At 45.0% G+C, this 20,718-nt stretch overlaps 1 protein-coding gene across 1 annotated transcript in view; it reads left to right on the forward strand.

Annotated features, from left to right (window-relative positions):
- The window catches only part of ccdc175 (coiled-coil domain containing 175), a 253,696-nt gene that overhangs the window by 146,092 nt on the left and 86,886 nt on the right, over positions 1–20,718 (forward strand). The window contains exons 9-10 of the mRNA XM_070879130.1: positions 8,351–8,487; positions 14,907–15,017. Coding sequence (XP_070735231.1) covers positions 8,351–8,487; positions 14,907–15,017 — 248 coding nt within the window. The remainder of the gene's footprint in view (positions 1–8,350; positions 8,488–14,906; positions 15,018–20,718) is intronic.

Raw genomic sequence — 20,718 nt, forward strand, 5'->3', positions numbered from 1 at the left:
TTGTAATGATGAAAGCCATCGCCAGGTCTCATGTATGGTGGTCGGGAATTGACTCTGAGCTGGAATCATGTGTACATCAGTGCAACACTTGCATGCAGCTCAGCAAAGTACCAGCGGAATCGCCGCTGAGTCTGTGGTCGTGGCTGTCCAAACCAGGATCCACATAGACTTTGCAGCTCCCTTCCTTGGGAAGATGTTTTTAGTTGTGGTGGATGCATTTTCGAAGTGGATAGAGTGTATAATTATGTCATCCAGCACATCCACAGCTACCATTGAGAATCTCAGTGTCATGTTTGCGACACATGGTCTGCCTGACATCGTTATTAGCGACAACGAATCATACTTCACCAGTCAGGTGTTTCAAGAGTTCATGAAACTCAATGCTATCAAACATGTAAGGTCAGCACCGTTCAAACCTGCATCCAATGAGCAAGCAGAACGTGCTGTCCAAATCATAAAGCAAAGTATGAAGCGAATAACCCAAGGGTCACTGCAGACCCGCCTGTCATGCATACTGCTGAGATACAGGACAAGACCACACATGCTTACTGGGGTCTCGCCTGCTGAACTAATGATGAAGAGAGGTCTTAAGACCAAGCTATCTCTTGTACACCCTGACTTGAATAATCATGTTGAATATAGAAGGCTAAGTCAGCAAGGGTATCACGATCGCACAGCTGTGTCACGCGATATTTCTGTAAATGATCCTGTATATGTTCTGAATTATGGTCAGGGTCACAAGTGGATCGCTGGTACTGTCATGGCCAAGGAGGGCAACAGAATATGTATTGTCAAGCTCAAAAATGGGTAAACATGCAGGAAACATATGGATCAGACAAAGCTGCGGCACACAGATGAACTGGAACAGTCGGAGGAAGAGGCACTCGACGACCAACCAACCTACCCCCAGTCATCAGAGGACTCGGTGGTCATCAGTGAATTGGGACTTTCAATCACTGACATGTTCAATGAAAATGGACTTTCAATCCCTGACATGGCCATTGCCACTCCCACCAGGTCAGCCACCCAGCCACCAGTCACAACAGACTCTGAACACTCACCCAAGGCTGGAGTTGAACTGAGACGGTCAACCCGGGAGCATAAAACACCGGACCATCTCAATTTGTAAAAGACTGTGGTAATATCTCAGAGTGGGGTATTGTCATGTATGTACTTTTGAGATCACTAGCCACTAGATGGCGTCACTATTGGAGGCTATTGGTCTGCACGCATGTGTGTGCAGCCCATGTATAAAAGGCCAGCCATTTTGTATATTAGTCACTTTGGGCCTTAATCAAGCAGAGCCAAGGTCATACCTCTTGGAGTTAAACAGTACTCAGTCTAACAGTTATTGCATACACAACAAAGCCAATGGTCTGCTCTGTCAGATTCCATGTGGTGACATGGTGCTCATTGTATGCATACTGCCCAAGTGTGGTTGGGTTGCGAAGCGGCGTCATGAGTCAGGTAGTCAGCGGATAGCCCTTTTCACACAGCAACCACCCTCTGGTTTGTCTCGGTGGCTAATAGACTGGGGGAGCAGCGGACTACTGTTAGCGTTAGTGTTTTCTTAGAAGAATCACTCAACACTCAGGGTCAGTTCCAATGCTGAAGCAGCTTTTATTACGCTCAGCGGGAAGGAAAAACTCAGGACCGTATCCAGGTTTCTCTTCACAGAACAAAGAGTTACATGTACCTTTATATGTTTCACAACAGTTACAAAACAGTTTACTGCAGCTACACAGCCCATCACGGCTGGACACAAGCCAATCACAATGATTATAGATTACATATAGGTTATTTTAACCCAATAGAATTCCCCTTATGTCTCAGGAACCATGTGTTCGTCTTTTGTCAGCTTGGGCTGATTGATATAGGTTCTCTCACTAGTTCTTTCTTCTTGGAGAAATAATTGGTATATAGCCTTGTTTACAGCAAATGGTTTCCCTCTTATCTTTCTTCCTGAAATAATTGGTTTCATGGCCTTGTTCACAGGAGATGGTTTCCTTCTTATCTCTGTCTTCCCAGGCATTCCTACAGTGGGCCTCACAGGGTTATTGCTCGGTCAGTGAACGTTCAACAGTTCACAGTTTGACTACCTGATTTCCCATAATGCCTGGGCAGCCATTTTATGTGTGTGTCCATTTAAGCTTATGTGAGTTTTAAATATCCAGCAGGTGCCTAATGCCTAAGTCTATATATATTTCTACTCTCTACAACAATTCCCCCCTTTCGGTAAAGGGACTAGTCCTAGTCCCCTTTTAACCGACCGTACTGCCTTTATCTGATATTTGTGCACTGCCCGGTACTCCTTGCCTCAACGTGCTGGCCAGTCACGCGGTTTCAGGAGTCCCGGTTGCTTAGATCAAATTAACAAAGGCTAGCTCCTCCCGTCCCCTTATCAAACAGGCTTGTTTAATATCCAGGGAACGGTGATTGGTCCGTTTCCGCCGTTTGTGGCGCCTGCATACCTGGCAGGCCATCACGCCCCATGTTATTGCTAAGATTAATTGTATTCCGACCAGTGTGTGTGAAATAATTCGAATCCATGGGTGGATATTCACATTTATTCCCCAGTCCCAGACCTTTCTCCACCAACTCTGACTTTGTAAGTCTACCTCGGTATCTTCTTTGATTTTAGTTTGTAGCTGGTGATAGAGTTTTACAGATTGACCCACTCTGAGCCTCAACTCCCGTAATACTTCGGTTAGATGTGGGATAGGGACCTGCTCTGGCTCGTCATAATCCTGCAAATGATCATGGAGCTGATCAGTTACTTCAATAACTTCGGACTTCCGGCGCCTAACCTGGGTGATATGCGATTGCCCGATCGCGACAGGTCGTAGTGGTGTAAAGCAAAAGTTTGGCTGCGGTATAGGGCACTGCAGGTCATTATACTGGTATGAACGCTCAGTAGTAGAGACGCAGTATCTTCCCCTCCCTCCATAGCCTGCCCTCGCGAAGTGCATGTGTGCGGGCACTATTTCTAGTACACACCCGTTGGTTCGGTTAAACCCGCACTCGTCTAGTTCCCCTCGGCCCACCGGGTGAGGGCATACTGTGATTTCCCCCCTTTGCTTGCAATCTGCTAGGGAAATCCCAGTAAGTATGTTGTTTCGACGAACGGCAGAGGTGGTGGTTAGGTAGTAGCGAATGGAGACATTTTCCCGTATTACTCCGATATTCTCTAGTTGGTATAAGGGGAACGGCCCTGAGTCCGGCGTTGCTATGGGGATCAACAGGACTATCCCTATCCCGGTAGTCCTACCCATCTGGCAATCTGGAATTGCGGGGTATACTCGGGTCAGTCCCTTCAGAGTACAATTATCCAGTGTCCCCCTTTGGTTCGCCAACTGAGCCAAATGTGAACTGTCTATCCAATCGGGTACTTCCCCGCGTTGGATCTGGTCGAGGTTGTGGCGGATCTGTCCCACCATCCACAGACCATAAGCATGACAGAGTTGCCCCTGTCTTTGCTTTATTGTATCTTCTTGTTCTCTATCAATGAGGTGATTGATGGTTTTAGCGTGAGCTTCCAGGACTGAGATGCCATCCAACTGGATTTCGGCACCCTCCTTTCCTAGGTTGGCCTGGTCTTCCTGGTTTTGCTCCACCCTCTCCAATAACCCCTTCATCACCCCTTTAAGCTGTTCTACCCTCTCATTTAGCCCTTGTATGTCTATCGAGTTCACTACGGAGGTTCCTGTATTGAAAACGGTAGCAACATCATTTACTATTTCCCTCTTCACCCTGGGTGCTAACCCCTGTCCCCGGAACTTACTGGCACCCATGGCATCGGCAGCCTGCTGCATTACGACTTTACTTAATACATTGTACATCTTCCTTGACTGTTCGGTACAATATTCCGGCATCTGGATGCCTGAAATATTGATCAGAACAGGCACAATACAATAATTCCCCTTCGTTGTACATTGCAATCCCATTTTCTGGTCCCTTAGTAGTTATGGGACAAGGCAGTTCTTCGGGCAATGTAGTGATTCTTATGGGGCGCGGTGTCGGAGGGGGTGAGAAACATACATACAATTATATTGCAGCCGCCCCCGCCTCCTCGTAATACCCACACAGCCCCATTCCCTTCTTGCGGATGACTGATTGCTGGGATTGTCCCGGAGGCGCGCAAATTATGCCGAAAGTACATTCATCAGGCCCTTTGACATCCCTCCGTTTAATGCATCTGCTCCTTATACCCGTGGAGCACTGTACACATACTCTTATTCTTATTAGGATTCTTATTAAAATAAGTCCTGTCCTTGCTCCAGTCCTTGGCTGCTGGGATGCACATTCCGTCCGTTAAATTAAACAAGACTCCATAGTTCATATAGTTGTTTATTTCCAGCGTGCTCTGCTGTCCGTCGGTGTTGCCCAGGGTACGTGCCTGTCGCAGGGCTATCCATATTACGAGTAGCGCCGTTCGTATTCCCATTCCGGTAAGTATTATCTGTAATTTTAAACAGACGGCCTGGTCGTCACCAGGGGTTAAGTTTTTTTGCTCTACGAGTGTCCCTGTCACCCTGCAAAATCAGAAGCACAAGGTTATAATCGAACCATTTCGAGCTGAATCTGTAGGGCGTGCGCCTGTGTCTTTACCCACTTAAATATTACCCAAACTCCTATTATGACCAAGGCCAAAGCTATTCCTCCAAACATCGCTGTCTGCTTTACCGTTAGGTTGGGTTTGTGGACTACACCTACCCACCGTGGGGTACATTGGCTCTATTGCCAGAGGTGATGGTGCTATGGCTGCGCACTGCACTATCCGTCTAGTCCCGTTATCTCTTCCAGCCTGTTTATCTTAGCTTTTAACTCTTCAATTTGTTTTATTGAATATCTATTTCTTTATTGTATCAGGCAAGTATTATTACATAAGCTAGTTCTGTTTTTATTTTTGTTTCCTCTGTTAGGTGAGTCTTTTTTTTTCCTATTAAGAAATCCAAATTAATAATGTTCAGTATAAAACGGCTGTCAATGGAAAGGGTTAACTCCTTTCCAGGTTTGTAAGAAGACCTGATGTCATTACGTGACTTCACGTAATCATCTGAAAAAAAAGTCTTTGTGCCTTCAAAACTGGCTTCGAAATTAGGAATCCGTTAAACAGCATAAATCATTAGAGTAAACTCCAATGTTTTCTTAACTTCTAATTCAAGTACTTGCCAAAGAATTTTTTTTTTTTTAAATTGTTTTAAAACAAGACCACACATACAATAGCAATTTTGTTTACTGAAATTCAATTCTGTTTTTTTTTTATTTCTCTCTTTCTCCTCATTATCTTCAAAACCCTCCTGCTTGTTTAGACTGTTCGGGACATTTTTGATAAACACTGTCCATTTTGGAAATCTTTTCAAACTGCATTGAAACTTTTTCATAATTTAAAATTCGAATCCATGTAGAGTGTTTTTTTACTTATTCCAATTTTTTTTCTCTTCTAATTAAACCAATATCTTTTTCACAGCAAACATCAACTAGTATTTAGTAAGTTATGTCTTTTTCCATTTAGTCCGTTACATCTTTTTTTTTTTTCCTTTCTTCAAATTAGGTTTTGTATTTTACACGGAGGGTTCGTAACTCCATAAAGTTGTTAATTTAAAATCATTTGTTTACTTTCAAAGTGGCGTCTTTATCTTTTTCTTTTTCTCCATAACTGGAATGAAGTCCATCTTTGAGAGTTTGAGTGCTTTTTCGTTATCTCAAAATGCTCCAGTTTCAAAGTCGTTACTAAAGCTTGCTGTTTTTTTTTTTAACATTTTCCAAAAGTTCCTTTTACACCTTCGCAGATAGCTCGCCACTTGCCCAGGAGTTTGACCTGATCAGATTTAATTTAATCTTTCTCTTTTTTTTTTAAATCCACCTCAGTATTTCCTGTGCCTTCTCTGAATATCTCAAAATCCCAATTCAAACGTTGTAATTTCAATCTTTATTTAAAACTTTTCTTTTGGAAGCTCTTTTTTTTTTTAAAGCATTCTTTATCTCATTCCGAGACTAAATTTATGTCTTTCAACCCAATCAATCATTGCATGTTTTCTTTCGGCAAGTAAGTGAGCATGTCAAATAAATATTTTGCTCAACAAACCTATTCTTTATTTGTTTATTTTCCTAGCTCCGTAACTTATCATCCGAATAAATCCACACCTGCGTTTCTAACTTAAATGTCTTAAAACTTCCCACACACAGGACAACATTACAAAGGGTTTAAAAAAAAGACTTTCACTCTGTTTCTAAAATAAACAGACACTTGCATTCCTCTTCCAACCAGGCTTTCGGAACATGAAAACATAAAAAATTCATTCTGCAGTCAAAAATCACACAGACACTTCTCACTCAACGATCAGACATTTACAACAGTCTCTCTTCTTGTTTTGGCCGGCTCTATTTTTGGATCCATGACCTTTCAGGGAATTCGTAGTTTTATCTAAATAATTCCTCACATAACTAATTCCTGAGGATTCCACCCTGCTTTAATCATTTTTTCAATTAGCTTCTTTTGTTTTTCCGCCAGGTGGCGGGTAAGCGACCCTTCTGGTCCCCACTCGAGTTTACTTGTTTTCATGGCCATTCCTGGGTAGGACTGGTATCGTTAGGAATCTACTCTCAGAGGTCCGCTTTCTTTCTAGCGCGACTTGTAGTAAACTGTCTCTTGGCTACTGTCAGGTCACAAGTTCTGCTGTTACACAAACTTATACAATTCTTAAAAACGCGTTTAAGCAATTCCCGCAGTGCTCTACATATCCTTAACGACTACCTACCACCGCTCAGCCTGTTGGTCCGACCCTGTTCACAGGTTTGGATTCCGTTAGCCGCTGTACACCGCTTGGTTCTACCCCGGGGTATTTCAAATTTCACTACTGGGTCCGGAAGATGTCTCTCGGTATCACGATCCCACGGTCTAAGTGTGTTCCCTACGCCTACTTGGTTCCTGGCCGTCACGTGGGACAAAAGTCCTCTTAATTCAGGCTCAGGCTAGGCGTTTGAGATATTAGACCGTCTCCTCATGTCGATCAACCAGCTTCCACCTTCCGCACCCTTTATACTTAAAAATTGTTTTTTATACTCACCCGGGTTTTTTTTTCCCAAGGGCGTCCAGCGACTCCGGGAAATCCCGTCGACTACGCCATTGTTAGCGTTAGTGTTTTCTTAGAAGAATCACTCAACACTCAGGGTCAGTTCCAATGCTGAAGCAGCTTTTATTACGCTCAGCGGGAAGGAAAAACTCAGGACCGTATCCAGGTTTCTCTTCACAGAACAAAGAGTTACATGTACCTTTATATGTTTCACAACAGTTACAAAACAGTTTACTGCAGCTACACAGCCCATCACGGCTGGACACAAGCCAATCACAATGATTATAGATTACATATAGGTTATTTTAACCCAATAGAATTCCCCTTATGTCTCAGGAACCATGTGTTCGTCTTTTGTCAGCTTGGGCTGATTGATATAGGTTCTCTCACTAGTTCTTTCTTCTTGGAGAAATAATTGGTATATAGCCTTGTTTACAGCAAATGGTTTCCCTCTTATCTTTCTTCCTGAAATAATTGGTTTCATGGCCTTGTTCACAGGAGATGGTTTCCTTCTTATCTCTGTCTTCCCAGGCATTCCTACAGTGGGCCTCACAGGGTTATTGCTCGGTCAGTGAACGTTCAACAGTTCACAGTTTGACTACCTGATTTCCCATAATGCCTGGGCAGCCATTTTATGTGTGTGTCCATTTAAGCTTATGTGAGTTTTAAATATCCAGCAGGTGCCTAATGCCTAAGTCTATATATATTTCTACTCTCTACAACACTACCATGGAATAAAAGCATCACGACTGTTGCCAGGATACCAGCCATTCACCATCATGATGTGCTGAGCATGGTTGCACACCGTACCGGTACATCTCAGCATTTAGTTGTGGTGCCCACAAAGCCACGTGCATGCAGTTGATGGCACCGTGAACCATGGAGAAGCCTGTTATCCTGGCAAAGCCACGTGCACTTTCCGCCTGCTTCTCTCTGGTCATGGAGAAGACAATGAAATCCCCTCTCTTGGCATAAAGAGTGCCTGTCACCTCTTTTACGCAGCAGTGGATGGCGAACCGGGAGATGTTACAGATGTCGCGACGGAGCTGAATTTTTCACCTTTATGTCTTGTTAATAATGAATGCAAAACATTCTTTTAAGTGAAGATTTAATGGCTGTAATGAAGAGGACGGCAATTTCAGAATACGGTATCAGGATATTTAAGCAAAAAAAAACCTGTCATTTTAAAACTATATTTAATTATGCCACTTTTTTTTTAACCTGGTGATGTTCCTTTGTTATTAGCCTGCCTAACAGTCTGCTGTTCTCTACAGGCTCAGAAGGACATAAATGATGCTCAAGTGTTAAATCAGAAACTTGTAGAAAACCATGCAACTCGCAATGAAGCGTTTAAAAAAGCAAAAGAAAATGAAACTGAAACAAGTAGAAATGTGCTTGGTCTAAGAGAACGGTGAGTTTATCAAGCATTATAGTCCACGTTGCAATCCTTTAATTTACAAAAAAGTAGTTGCTACAAGAAATAGCAAGTACCAAAATAGAGACGACAAAACTGGTATATTCTATCTATACAAACTAGTTGATCACCCTTAGCATTGCTCACAAAATAGAGATCTCCTGTACAACCAAAAAGTCAGACTTCCCCATACGCAAAGAACACAAGAACCCCTACACAAAATAGCAGTACCACCCGCACAAAACAAACAGACCCTGATGTACACAAATTGCAAGATCCTGGTAAAGAATGATATCAAGCTTCCAACCTAAAACATTCAAGTTGTCCCCTTCTTCCCACCCCAATCCTTCCACTACATATGCCTCACTGCCATTCTTTTCTCCCTCTGTCCTCACTCTCAACCTTCTCTCTCTTCCTTCTACTTGCCTTCCAGGAGGGAGAGAGTAGGGATGAAGGCTTTGTTCTTTGATTGTCCGGATATGACAAGTGGTATACCCTAGGAATCTGCGCTGGGGCCTCAGCTTGTCACCATATATATTAATGACTTGAATGAAGGAATAGAGAGTTGCATATCTGGAAGTGCGGGTTTCCCGAATGCTGTGGTGGTTTAACTCCAGGGCGTGTGTAATTTTCTTTTTCACACACGGCCAACATGAGTCAACAATATAAGCCTTGTTAAAATTAAGGCATGCAGCCTCCTTAAAAGATTTCAACGACCGACACGCCTCCTGACAGTGAATTGGTCGGCCACCACCCCTCTCGTCTCTGTTAAAACTGGAAGTGGGCGGTTTGGGTTCCTGTTTCAAACTTTTAACATTTTTACTTCCCACCCAACCCAAACCCACCGGTCGTGGATAACTCTGGAGGTGGCAGATGCAAGGGATTTGCCATGAATGTGACTTGGAATATTTATGTGATTATTGAAGTTTGAGGGAGGAAAGGAGGGCAGAGAATTCAAAGGGGACAGAGCAGAATGAGGTTGCTAAGCTGAGGTTGCTCAAAGCAGCAGCTACGTGACAACAGACTTTCATCAAGGAAAGCATGTGTTAGTGTTAGTGTTTTATCAGAAGAATCACTCAACACTCAGAGTCGGTTCCAACGCCAATGCAGCCTTTATTACACCGGTGGGGAGAGAGCCTCTGGTTAATTCCAGGCATTCCACTCTCCACCGAACAAAGGGTTTCATGGATTTTTATATGTTTTACAACAGTTTACTACAGTTACATCAACCCATTTCAGCTGGACACTATCCAATCATACTGATTATAGATTCAATTAGACCAATAGATAGAGTTAGTCTCTAAACGTAAAGTGGCTCATGTGTTGCCAAGAGATGTGTTGCTAAGGGGTGTGTTGCTAGGAATGACTCATGTATCTTGTAACATGGTCCAGGCCCCCCTTATCTTACTGTCCTTGGGTGCTGGCTTTGGGTAGCCTCCTTATCTTAATCCTGTTACAGAGTCGTATTGTCCTAACATTCACCAGAACATTTTGTCTGAGGCCTGGCTGATTAGAGACATCTGCAAAGTTTGCTTGTTAGTCCTGTGTGTGGGAAACAACAATTATCAGTTTCCAGGAATGCGGTCTATGTCAGCTAATAGAAATCCCTTGAGGCTTCACGGGTAGCCATTTTTATGGTATTAGAGTTACATTTAGTTCTAACCTATGCTACAGGTGCCGTTGCCCTAGGGGAGAATTTTTGCTATAACACATGAAAGAATGCATTAGAGGATAAAGTGATGCAGAATTTGGCTCAAAAGTTATCCTACATAAACCAATGTAATTTTAAAAATGCAGCCACAGCTCGGTAATCAGCATGAATAATATTATTGAATTCTCAGCTCACCACAGAGATGCCAAGGATTGAACGTGGCATAGTTTAATGTACTGCTAGCTGCTTTATTTTACTTTTACATACGTAACAATGAAATTATTAACACAATCATCACAAACAACCATAATTTAGCCTCAGAATTCTAATACAACAACCGTAGCTAGGTTCACGCAGCATAACTCAATTACAGTATAACACAACTGTAGCTAGGTTCAGAAGATCAAAAGATAATTACATAATGGGAAGGCCACTTGCCCCAATCAAGGTCATCCATTGAGAAAGAAACTAAAATGTCCCCATTGTGGTATCATTGGGGTCAGTTTTCCTCTTTGCCGATTTTTAGTGCCCAGGAAGATTAACAGCCAATTTATTTGTGCCTGATTGCGGCAGGGAAAAAAGTTTGAACTTTCGGCAAAGTAAAATTAAATTTTGCCGCTGCGGTACCAAAAGTTAAATCTGGGGGTGGAGCTTAAAGTCTGCGCCAAAACCTGAGGTTGCCAGGGTAACGAGAGACACACAGAGTGATGAAGCTCCACCTGCAAGTTGAAGTTGCAGGTCAGGGCGAAGTGGCCAGGGCTTGCAGCGGTAGGGGAGCAGGGTGGGGGGAGGGGATTGCCCAGGACTGCAGCAGGACCGGGAGGGTGGGAGGGGGTGGCGTCATTCGGCCTGCGATTGCAGTGGGGGGGTGCCATTCGACCCTAGATTGCAGCAGGAACGGGGGGGCAGGGGGTTGGCATTTGTCCTGGAATTGCAGCAGGAGCGGGGGGCGGGAGAGGGGCATTTGGCCCGGGATTGCAGCAGGAGAGGGGGGCGGGAGGGGCATTTGGCCCGGGATTACAGCAGGAGCAGGGGGCGGGAGGGGCATTTGGCCCGGGATTGCAGCAGGAGCGGGGGGCGGGAGAGGGGCATTGGGCCTGGGATTGCAGCAGGAGCGGGGGGCGGGAGAGGGGCATTGGGCCCAGTATTGCAGCAGGAGCGGGGGGCGGGAGAGGGGCATTGGGCCCGTAATTGCAGCAGGAGCGGGGGGCGGGAGAGGGGCATTGGGCCCGGAATTGCAGCAGGAGCGGGGGGCGGGAGAGGGGCATTGGGCCCAGTATTGCAGCAGGAGCGGGGGGCGGGAGAGGGGCATTGGGCCCGGGATTGCAGCAGGAGCGGGGGGCGGGAGAGGGGCATTGGGCCCGGAATTGCAGCAGGAGCGGGGGGCGGGAGAGGGGCATTGGGCCCGGGATTGCAGCAGGAGCGGGGGGCGGGAGAGGGGCATTGGGCCCGGGATTGCAGCAGGAGCGGGGGGCGGGAGAGGGGCATTGGGCCCAGTATTGCAGCAGGAGCGGGGGGCGGGAGGGGCATTTGGCCCGGGATTGCAGCAGGAGCGGGGGGCGGGAGGGGCATTTGGTCCGGGATTGCAGCAGGAGCGGGGGGCGGGAGAGGGGCATTTGGCCTGGGATTGCAGCAGGAGCGGGGGGCGGGAGGGGCATTTGGTCCGGGATTGCAGCAGGAGCGGGGGGCGGGAGAGGGGCATTGGGCCCGGGATTGCAGCAGGAGCGGGGGGCGGGAAGGGCATTTGGCCCGGGATTGCAGCAGGAGCGGGGGGCGGGGGGGGCATTTGGTCCGGGATTGCAGCAGGAGCGGGGGGCGGGAGAGGGGCATTTGGCCCGGGATTGCAGCAGGAGCGGGGGGCGGGAGAGGGGCATTGGGCCCGGGATTGCAGCAGGAGCGGGGGGCGGGAGAGGGGCATTGGGCCCAGTATTGCAGCAGGAGCGGGGGGCGGGAGAGGGGCATTTGGCCCGGGATTGCAGCAGGAGCGGGGGGCGGGAGGGGCATTTGGCCCGGGATTGCAGCAGGAGCGGGGGGCGGGAGGGGCATTTGGTCCGGGATTGCAGCAGGAGCGGGGGGCGGGAGAGGGGCATTTGCCTGGGATTGCAGCAGGAGCGGGGGGCGGGAGGGGCATTTGGTCCGGGATTGCAGCAGGAGCGGGGGGCGGGAGAGGGGCATTGGGCCCGGGATTGCAGCAGGAGCGGGGGGCGGGAAGGGCATTTGGTCCGGGATTGCAGCAGGAGCGGGGGGCGGGAGAGGGGCATTTGGCCCGGGATTGCAGCAGGAGCGGGGGGCGGGAGAGGGCCAACACCAAAACAAGTAATCTTTAATGTAATGAGATGAAAAAGGAAGGTACTAAACATGATCATTATAAACTATCTTTATGAACAAAGCTAAACTACAAAGAAGCAGCTCCGATACAGACCTGAGCGCCCACATTCTTAACTTAACGTAGGGTTTTTCTGAACGGTACTGAAGGCCACTCTGCGCCGTCCTTAAAAAAATCGGTGTTGGGGAAAATCACTTAAAAGGGCAAAAACTGACAAAATCGGCTTGGAAATCAGTTTTCACCCAGACTTGCACCAAAAAATTTGGCACACCAAAAATCCCGCGCTGACAGTCGCCGCCAGCGTACAAACTTTGAGGAAAGTTGTAAAATCAAGATTGTTTAAAAAAAATCAGCAGACGCCAAAAAAAGGCGCCCATTTTTGGTGCAAATTGAGCCCATTGTTTCTTAAATGTTTTCCAGGGTTTTCCCCTTCACAAGGGTCAGCCTTGGATCAATGGTAGCACTTTCACTTTTGAGTCAGAAAGTGTGAATTCAATGAACCACTCCAGAGACATAATGTAGGCTGACACTTAAGTGCAGTACTGAGGGGGTACTGTACTGTCAGAGGTGCTGTCTTTCGGATGAGATGTTAAACCTAGTCTGCCCTCTAAGGTCGACGCAAAAGATCCCACAGCATTATTCAAAGTACAGCAGGGAATTCTCCCAATGTCATGGCCAATATTTATCCCTCAACCAACAACTAAGACAGATTATCTGGTCATTACCCATTGCTGTTTGTAGGGACTTGCTGTGTGCAAATTGGCTGCCACGTTTCCTACATTACAACAGTGACTACACTTCAAAAGTACTTCATTGATTGTGAAGCACTTTGGGATGTCCTGGGATCATGAAAGATGCGATATAAATGCAAGTTCTTTCTCTTCCTCCTTCTATTCTGCCAGAAGCCCATTTCATGTATTGATCACTCTTTGTGTGAGGAGGAGCTTCCTGATATCAATCCTAAATTTGCCTTTTACAAGTTTAAACTGTGCTCCTTGTCCTACTCACACAATTGTGTTCAAAGTAATATTCTGGCATATCACGAGCCTTCTTTCAATACTGAAAAGTCTATAGGGGAGATTTTCCTAGGGTCTGCATTTCTTCCATTTAAAGTAAGGGAACAAAAACCAGGCAGCATCCTTTACAGGTGTAATGTGGCCTACCTGGTTTTCTGATATTTTCTGTGCCCAGATGAACCAGTGCACGAATGTAGACCCAGAAAAATCCAACCTTGAGTTTCTCTAGCTTTTCCTCTAAACTCAGACTGCTATCACTAGGGATCAGCTTTGTATCTTTACTCTGCATTGCCTTCAATACTTGAATGTTTCCCCCATGATTTGATGATAGAACTGGACGGAGTACTCAAGGTGTGGTATAACCAGAACACTGTACAGTTTGAGCATGACCCCCTCTCAACTGTATTATTTTGCAGTACAGTTCAGCATTCTATTGATTCGTTGATTGTTGCTCTGAATTGGTTAAACACGTTGAGGGTCGAGTCAACTAAGACTCCAAGGTCTCTTTTATCATTACCTGATTCAATACCATTCATGGAATACATGGGCCACCCATTTTCATTTCTATATGCAGTTCTCTACACTCGCCTACATTAAATTTAATCTATCTTTGTTGTATCTACTTGCATCTTTTGTAAATTCTAAGCGACTACACACCTTCCTAGTTTATGTGTCATAGGATGAAGGAGACCTTCAGCCAATTTCTTATCCATTCCCATGATTTACCTGAATGCCTACCAACTTAGTGTAACAATCAGTAAAGTATAATTTCCAGAACATTAAAACTTTTTGTTTGTGTCAGATGTAAAAATTGTGCATTGCCAAAATATCAAGATATTTTATGGCAGTGCTAAATATTTCTATCACTAGTCATTCCTGTGGGAGTTCTCCCGATTGTAACTTTGATGGAAACATCTGTGGAAATACTGCAGTATGTGTTAGAAAATCGTGATACCCGTGCGGAAATTCAACCCCTATGTTGTAAAAGGGTGCACACGCACTGAAATGGACTTGAGGTACAGGCCAGCCATGATCTAATGGCAGAACAGGTTTGAGGGGCTGACTGGGCTTCTCCCGTTCTTCTGTCAAGACTTATTTTGCAGCACACAAATAAAATAGAAAGATCTTATTGAAATGATGCCCTTTTAGTTTTAGAATGACATTTAGTTGCCTCTGCACTGTTTTCTTGTGATATTTTGACTCCCTTTTTAATAATTTCTGCAACTTCTCAATCATTTCTCCCAGGGCGATTATTGTGAATGTTACTGTCAAACTGCTATAAATTATATTACCTGAATATCTTGTGTGAGAGAAAGCCAAATACAGAACTGAAATTGTCAGGTCACAGGTTTCAAACACAAATTCAGCAATATTGTACATAAAGTTATAAGTTTGCAATAAATCAGTTTATTTAATATACCAGGTTGAATCCAATAAAAGATTTGCTTGCTCAGAATGAAGAAAATCTGTCACACATAAGGAAGCAGATCCAAGAACACGAAGAAGTGATACTATCTCTTCTAGAAAAACACAAGTAAGGCAATTTAATATGTACTGATCAACCATTGGGTAAAATGTTATTGAGTATTCTGCATTTACTCCAGTTACTTATAAATAGATATGGTTCCACACATATATAGAACTTTTGTTTAAATTTGTAGATCTTCAAATTCACTTGTGTAAAAATGTAATGTTCTTAATCTTCACTGTTGAAGATGACCAGAGAGATGCTACAATTGATCTTAGTGACCCATAGATTAGGAAGAGGAAAATAGGTGTTGGTTCTTGCTCTTTGTTGCTATCCAGTGACCTATGTTAGAAAGGTGAATGTGTACATGTTGAATGAGGCTAGGATTGCACTCAGTTGTGCTGCTTCCAACTTACTGTCAAGGCATACATATGAATAATAGTCACTTGGGCAAGGTATCAGAGGGAGACCTGTGCCTGTAGAACTGTACAATAGCAAGGTTGCAGACTGGATGGCTGTTCTCGACTAGCATACTTGGCAGTAACTGTAAATTTCTGAAATTAGGCTATTCACATGAACATTTACGTGTGAAAATAATATTTTTGAGCTTCAAAATAGTTTAAATTGGGAAAAAAAGCATGGCAGACTTGCAAATTTGCCACTGATTCTGTTATGACGCTCACCTCAAAAAAAAACTTTAGGCCATTTACACACCAGTACAAACTAAGTAGTAACCCTCTTCATGTTATGCAAGCCAATTTTGAATAGGCATAACCTTTTCTGGTTGTTTCAACATGATATCTGATACACACTTGCTCCTCTGAACTAGATTGCAGCAGATGTTGCGCAGAACCCATTCTAAAATCAGGCAAGCTGGGCTTGTACTTTTTTCTGCACTGAAATTACAACCCAGATAATTTAGGACAGTTGGAAGCTATAAACTGCTAATACAGGGGAAGAAAGCAAAGATGATGAAATTAGAGATCTGTATCTTAAATTGTGTTGTTGAGCCCATGGGCAAACTAACCATGTGATGAGACCCACCACAGAGCTATTTCTGCATTGTACCATACAAGCTGACGAGTTTACTGCAAAAGACTAACAGTGGGCAGGTACAGGCTCCTTATCACCTCCACCACATATCTTTTTACAATTTTCGGTCACAATATGTTACTTTGGTTAACAGATAGAAATAGAAAGTAGCTTGGCTTTGGTGTAAATTAAAGGAAAGTATTTCCTACACACAAATGTTGTAATTATAAACCATCCTAAATATCCATAATGCAAATAGGTTTGCTGCACATCGTGGGCCCAAATTTGGCCAGGAGTTGCTCCGTTTTTTTGGAAGCAACTTGATTTTTCCGGAGTATCTTTAAAATCCTCATTCTCCACATTTAATGTCCGCCAGTGTAAGTGAGTGAGGTAGGATTTTTTTTAATTTAGTTTTTTTTTCAAAAGGGGGCATTACCTGCCACCTACGCCTGTTTTGGCCATTTAAGCCAGTTTGGACAGCTAATAGTTGCTCCAAACTAACTTAGACCAGCGTATGTGGCTACTTGTGGCCGCACAGAAAACCCTTGCGGAGAGTTAAGAAATCAGAGCAGGCAGCCAGAGATAGGGGGGCGGGAGGGAAGCACAGTGGATCTTGCAAAGCACTAAACACCTTCACAACAACATTAAAGAAACATAAAAACCATCAATAATAAATAAATAAATAATAAAACTTAAGTCCTACCTTCCTAACTCGGCCCCCCGAGGGACTTGACTTCTCTCCGAGGGACTTGACTTCTCTGAGGGACTTGACTTCTCTCCGAGGGACCGGCCTTCTCTCCGAGGGACCGACCTTCTCTCCGAGGGACCGGCCTTCTCTCCGAGGGACCGGCCTTCTCTCCGAGGGACTGGACTTCTCTCCGAGGGACTGGACTTCCCTCCAGGCAAAACTTAATCAATGTTGGGTCATAACGATTTGACATGTGCCCACACAAAATGCAACGTTCTCTCCACACTGCTGCCTACTGGCACATGTTTTATCGGGAGGTGCTGTTGAAGATTATCGGTCGTCCCTTCGTCCAGGGATGGGGGCGGTGAACATCGGGTCATCCATTCAGCCAGTGATAGGGCGGCGAGCATCGGGTCCGGCTCACAGCCTGCAGGACGCGCTGGGAGGGCGAGGAGCTACTGCGCACGCGCGCAGCTGCCGGCATTGTTTTCGGCACAGGGCTGTAGCTCCGTCCCCCATTCCAGGAGAAACGCTGCGCCAGGACCGAGGACACACAGCAGAGCGGCCAGAATCGTTAGTAAGTTTTTTGGCGCCGTTTTGAGCACACAAAGTCGGCGCATCTCGGGAGAGCGCGCTGGAAAAAGGGGTTGGGGAAATTTGGGCCCATTGAACTAAAAATTTGAAAAAAGTCATTTAGAAACAGAGAAACATAGAAAATAGGTACAGGAGTAGGCCATTCGGCCCTTCGAGCCTGCACCTCTGTTCAATAAGATCATGGCTGATCATTTACCTCAGTACCCCTTTCCTGCTTTCTCTCCATATCCCTTGATCCCTTTAGCCGTCAGGGCCATATCTAACTCCCCCTTGAGTATATTTAACGAACTGGCATCAACAACTCTCTGCGGTAGAGAATTTTAGAGTTTAACAACTCTCTGAGTGAAGAGGTTTCTCCTCATCTCGGTCCTAAATGGCTTACCCCTTATCCTTAGACTGTGACCCCTGGTTCTGGACTTCCCCAACATCGGGAACATTCTTCCTGCATCTAACCTGTCCAGTCCCGTTAGATGTTTCGATGAGATCCCCTCTCATTCTTCTAAACTCCAGTGAATAAAGGCCCAGTCAATCCAGTCTCACCCCATACGTCAGTCCCGCCATCCCGGGAATCAATCTGGTGAAACTTCGCTGCACTCCCTCACGAACGTCCTTCCTCAGATTAGGAGACCAAAACTGAACACAATATTCCAAGTGAGGCCTCACCAAGGCCCTGTACAACTGCTGTAAGACCTCCCTGCTCCTATACTCAAATCCCCTAGCTATGAAGGCTAACATGCCATTTGCCTTCTTCACTGCCTGCTGTACCTGCATGCCAACTTTCAATGATTGATGTACCATGACACCTAGGTCTCGTTGCACCTCCCCTTATCCTAATCTGCCGCCATTCAGATAATCTGCCTTCATGTTTTTGCCACCAAAGTGGATAACCTCACATTTATCCACATTATACTGCATCTGCCATGCATTTGCCCACTCACCTAACCTGTCCAAGTCACCCTGCAGCCTCTTAGCTTTCTCATCACAGCTCACACCGCCATCCAGCTTAGTGTCATCTGCAAACTTGGAGATATTACACTCAATTCCTTCATCTAAATCATTAATGCATGTTGTAAATATCTGGGGACCCAGCACTGAGCCCTGCGGCACCCCACTAGTCACTGCCTGCCATTCTGTGAAGGACCCGTTTATCCCTACTCTCTGCTTCCTGTCTACCAACCAGTTCTCCATCCATGTCAATACATTACCCCCAATACCATGTGCTTTAATTTTGCACACTAATCTCTTGTGTGGGACCTTGTCAAAAACCTTTTGAAAGTCCAAAAACACCACATCCACTGGTTTTCCCTTGTCCACTCTACTAGTTACGTCCTCAAAAAATTCGAGAAGATTTGTCAAGCATGATTTCCCTTTCATAAATCCATGCTGACTTGGACCGATCCTGTCACTGCTTTCTAAATGCACTGCTATTTCATCTTTAATAATTGATTCCAACATTTTCCCCACTACTGATGTCAGGCTAACTGGTCTATAATTCCCCGTTTTCTCTCTCCCTCCTTTTTTAAAAAGTGGTGTTACATTAGCTACCCTCCAGTCCACAGGAACTGATCCAGAGTCGATAGACTGTTGGAAAATGATCACCAATGCATCCACTATTTCTATGGCCACTTCCTTAAGTACTCTGGGATGCAGACTATCAGGCCCTGGGGATTTATCGGCCATCAATCCCATCAATTTCCCTAACACAATTTCATGACTAATAAGGATTTCCTTCAGTTCCTCCTTCTCGCTAGACCCTCGGTCCCCTCGTATTTCCGGAAGGTTATATGTGTCTTCCTTCATGAAGACAGAACCAAAGTATTTGTTCAATGGTTCTGCCATTTCTTTGTTCCCCATTATAAATTCACCTGATTCTGACTGCAAAGGACCTACGTTTGGCTTCACTAATCTTTTTCTCTTCACATATCTATAGAAGCTTTTGTAGTTAGTTTTTATGTTCCCAGCAAGCTTCCTCTCATACTCTAATTTCCCCCTCCTAATTAAACTCTTTGTCCTCCTCTACTGAATTCTAAATTTCTCCCAGTTCTCAGGTTCACTGCTTTTTCTGGCCAATTTATATGCCTCTTCCTTAGATTTAACACTACCCCTAATTTCCCTTGTTAGCCACGGTTGAGCCACCTTCCCCATTTTGTTTTTACTCCAGACAGGGATGTACAATTGTTGAAGTTCATCCATGTGATCTTTAAATGTTTGCCTTTGCCTATCCACCGTCAACCCTTTAAGTATCAGTCGCCAGTCTATTCCAGCCAATTCTCATACCATCGAAGTTACCTTTCCTTAAGTTCAGAACCCTAGTCTCTGAATTAACTGTGTCACTCTCCATCTTAATAAAGAATTCTACCATATTATGGTCACTCTTCCCCAAGGGGCCTCACACAACAAGATTGCTAATTAGTCATTTCTCATTGCACATCACCCAGTCTAGGATGGCCAGCCCTCTAGTTGGCTTCTCGACATATTGGTCCAGGAAACCATCCTTAATATACTCCAGGAAATCCTCCTCCACCGTATTGCTACCAGTTTGGTGAGCCCAATTTATATATAGATTAAAGTCGCCCATGATAACTGCTGTACTTTTATTGCACACATCCCTAATTTCTTGTTTGATGCTGTCCCCAACCTCACTACTACTGTTTTGTGGTCTGTACACAACTCCCACTAGCGTCTTCTGCCCTTTGGTATTCCGTAGCTCCACCCATACCAATTCCACATCATTCAGAGTAATGTCCCTCCTTACTATTGCATTAATTTCCTCTTTAACCAGCAACGCCACCCCGCCTCCTTTTCCTCTCTGCCTATCATTCCTGAATGTTGAATACCCCTGGATGTTGAGTTCCCAGCCTTGGTCACCCTGGAGCCATGTCTCCATAATCCCAATTATATTATATTTGTTAATAGCTGCCTGCGCAGTTAATTCGTCCACCTTATTACGAATACTCATCGCATTGAGGCACAGAGCCTTCAGGCTTGTCTTTTTAGCACACTTTTTCCCTTTAGAATTTTGCTGTAATGTGGCCCTTTTTGATTTTTGCCTTGGGTTTCTTTTCCCTCCACTTTTACTTTTCTTCTTTCTATCTTTTGCTTCTGCCCCCATTTTGCTTCCCTCTGTCTCCCTGCATAGGTTCCCATCCTCCTGCCGTATTAGTTTAACCCCTCCCCAACAGCAAACGCTCCCCCTAGGATGTTGGTTCCGGTCCTGTCCAGGTGCAGACCGTCCGGTTTGTACTGGCCCCACCTCCCCCAGAACCGGTTCCAATGTCCCAGGAATTTGAATCCATCCCTCCTGCACCACTCCTCAAGCCACGTATTCATCTTAGCTATCTTGCCATTCCTACTTTGATTAGCACGTGGCACTGGTAGCAATCCTGAGATTACTACATTTTGAGGCCCTACTTTTTAATTTAACTCCTAGCTCCCTAAAGTCAGCTTGTAGGA

This window comes from Pristiophorus japonicus, chromosome 4 (assembly GCF_044704955.1).
Source record: "Pristiophorus japonicus isolate sPriJap1 chromosome 4, sPriJap1.hap1, whole genome shotgun sequence".
Taxonomy (NCBI): Eukaryota; Metazoa; Chordata; class Chondrichthyes; family Pristiophoridae; genus Pristiophorus; species Pristiophorus japonicus.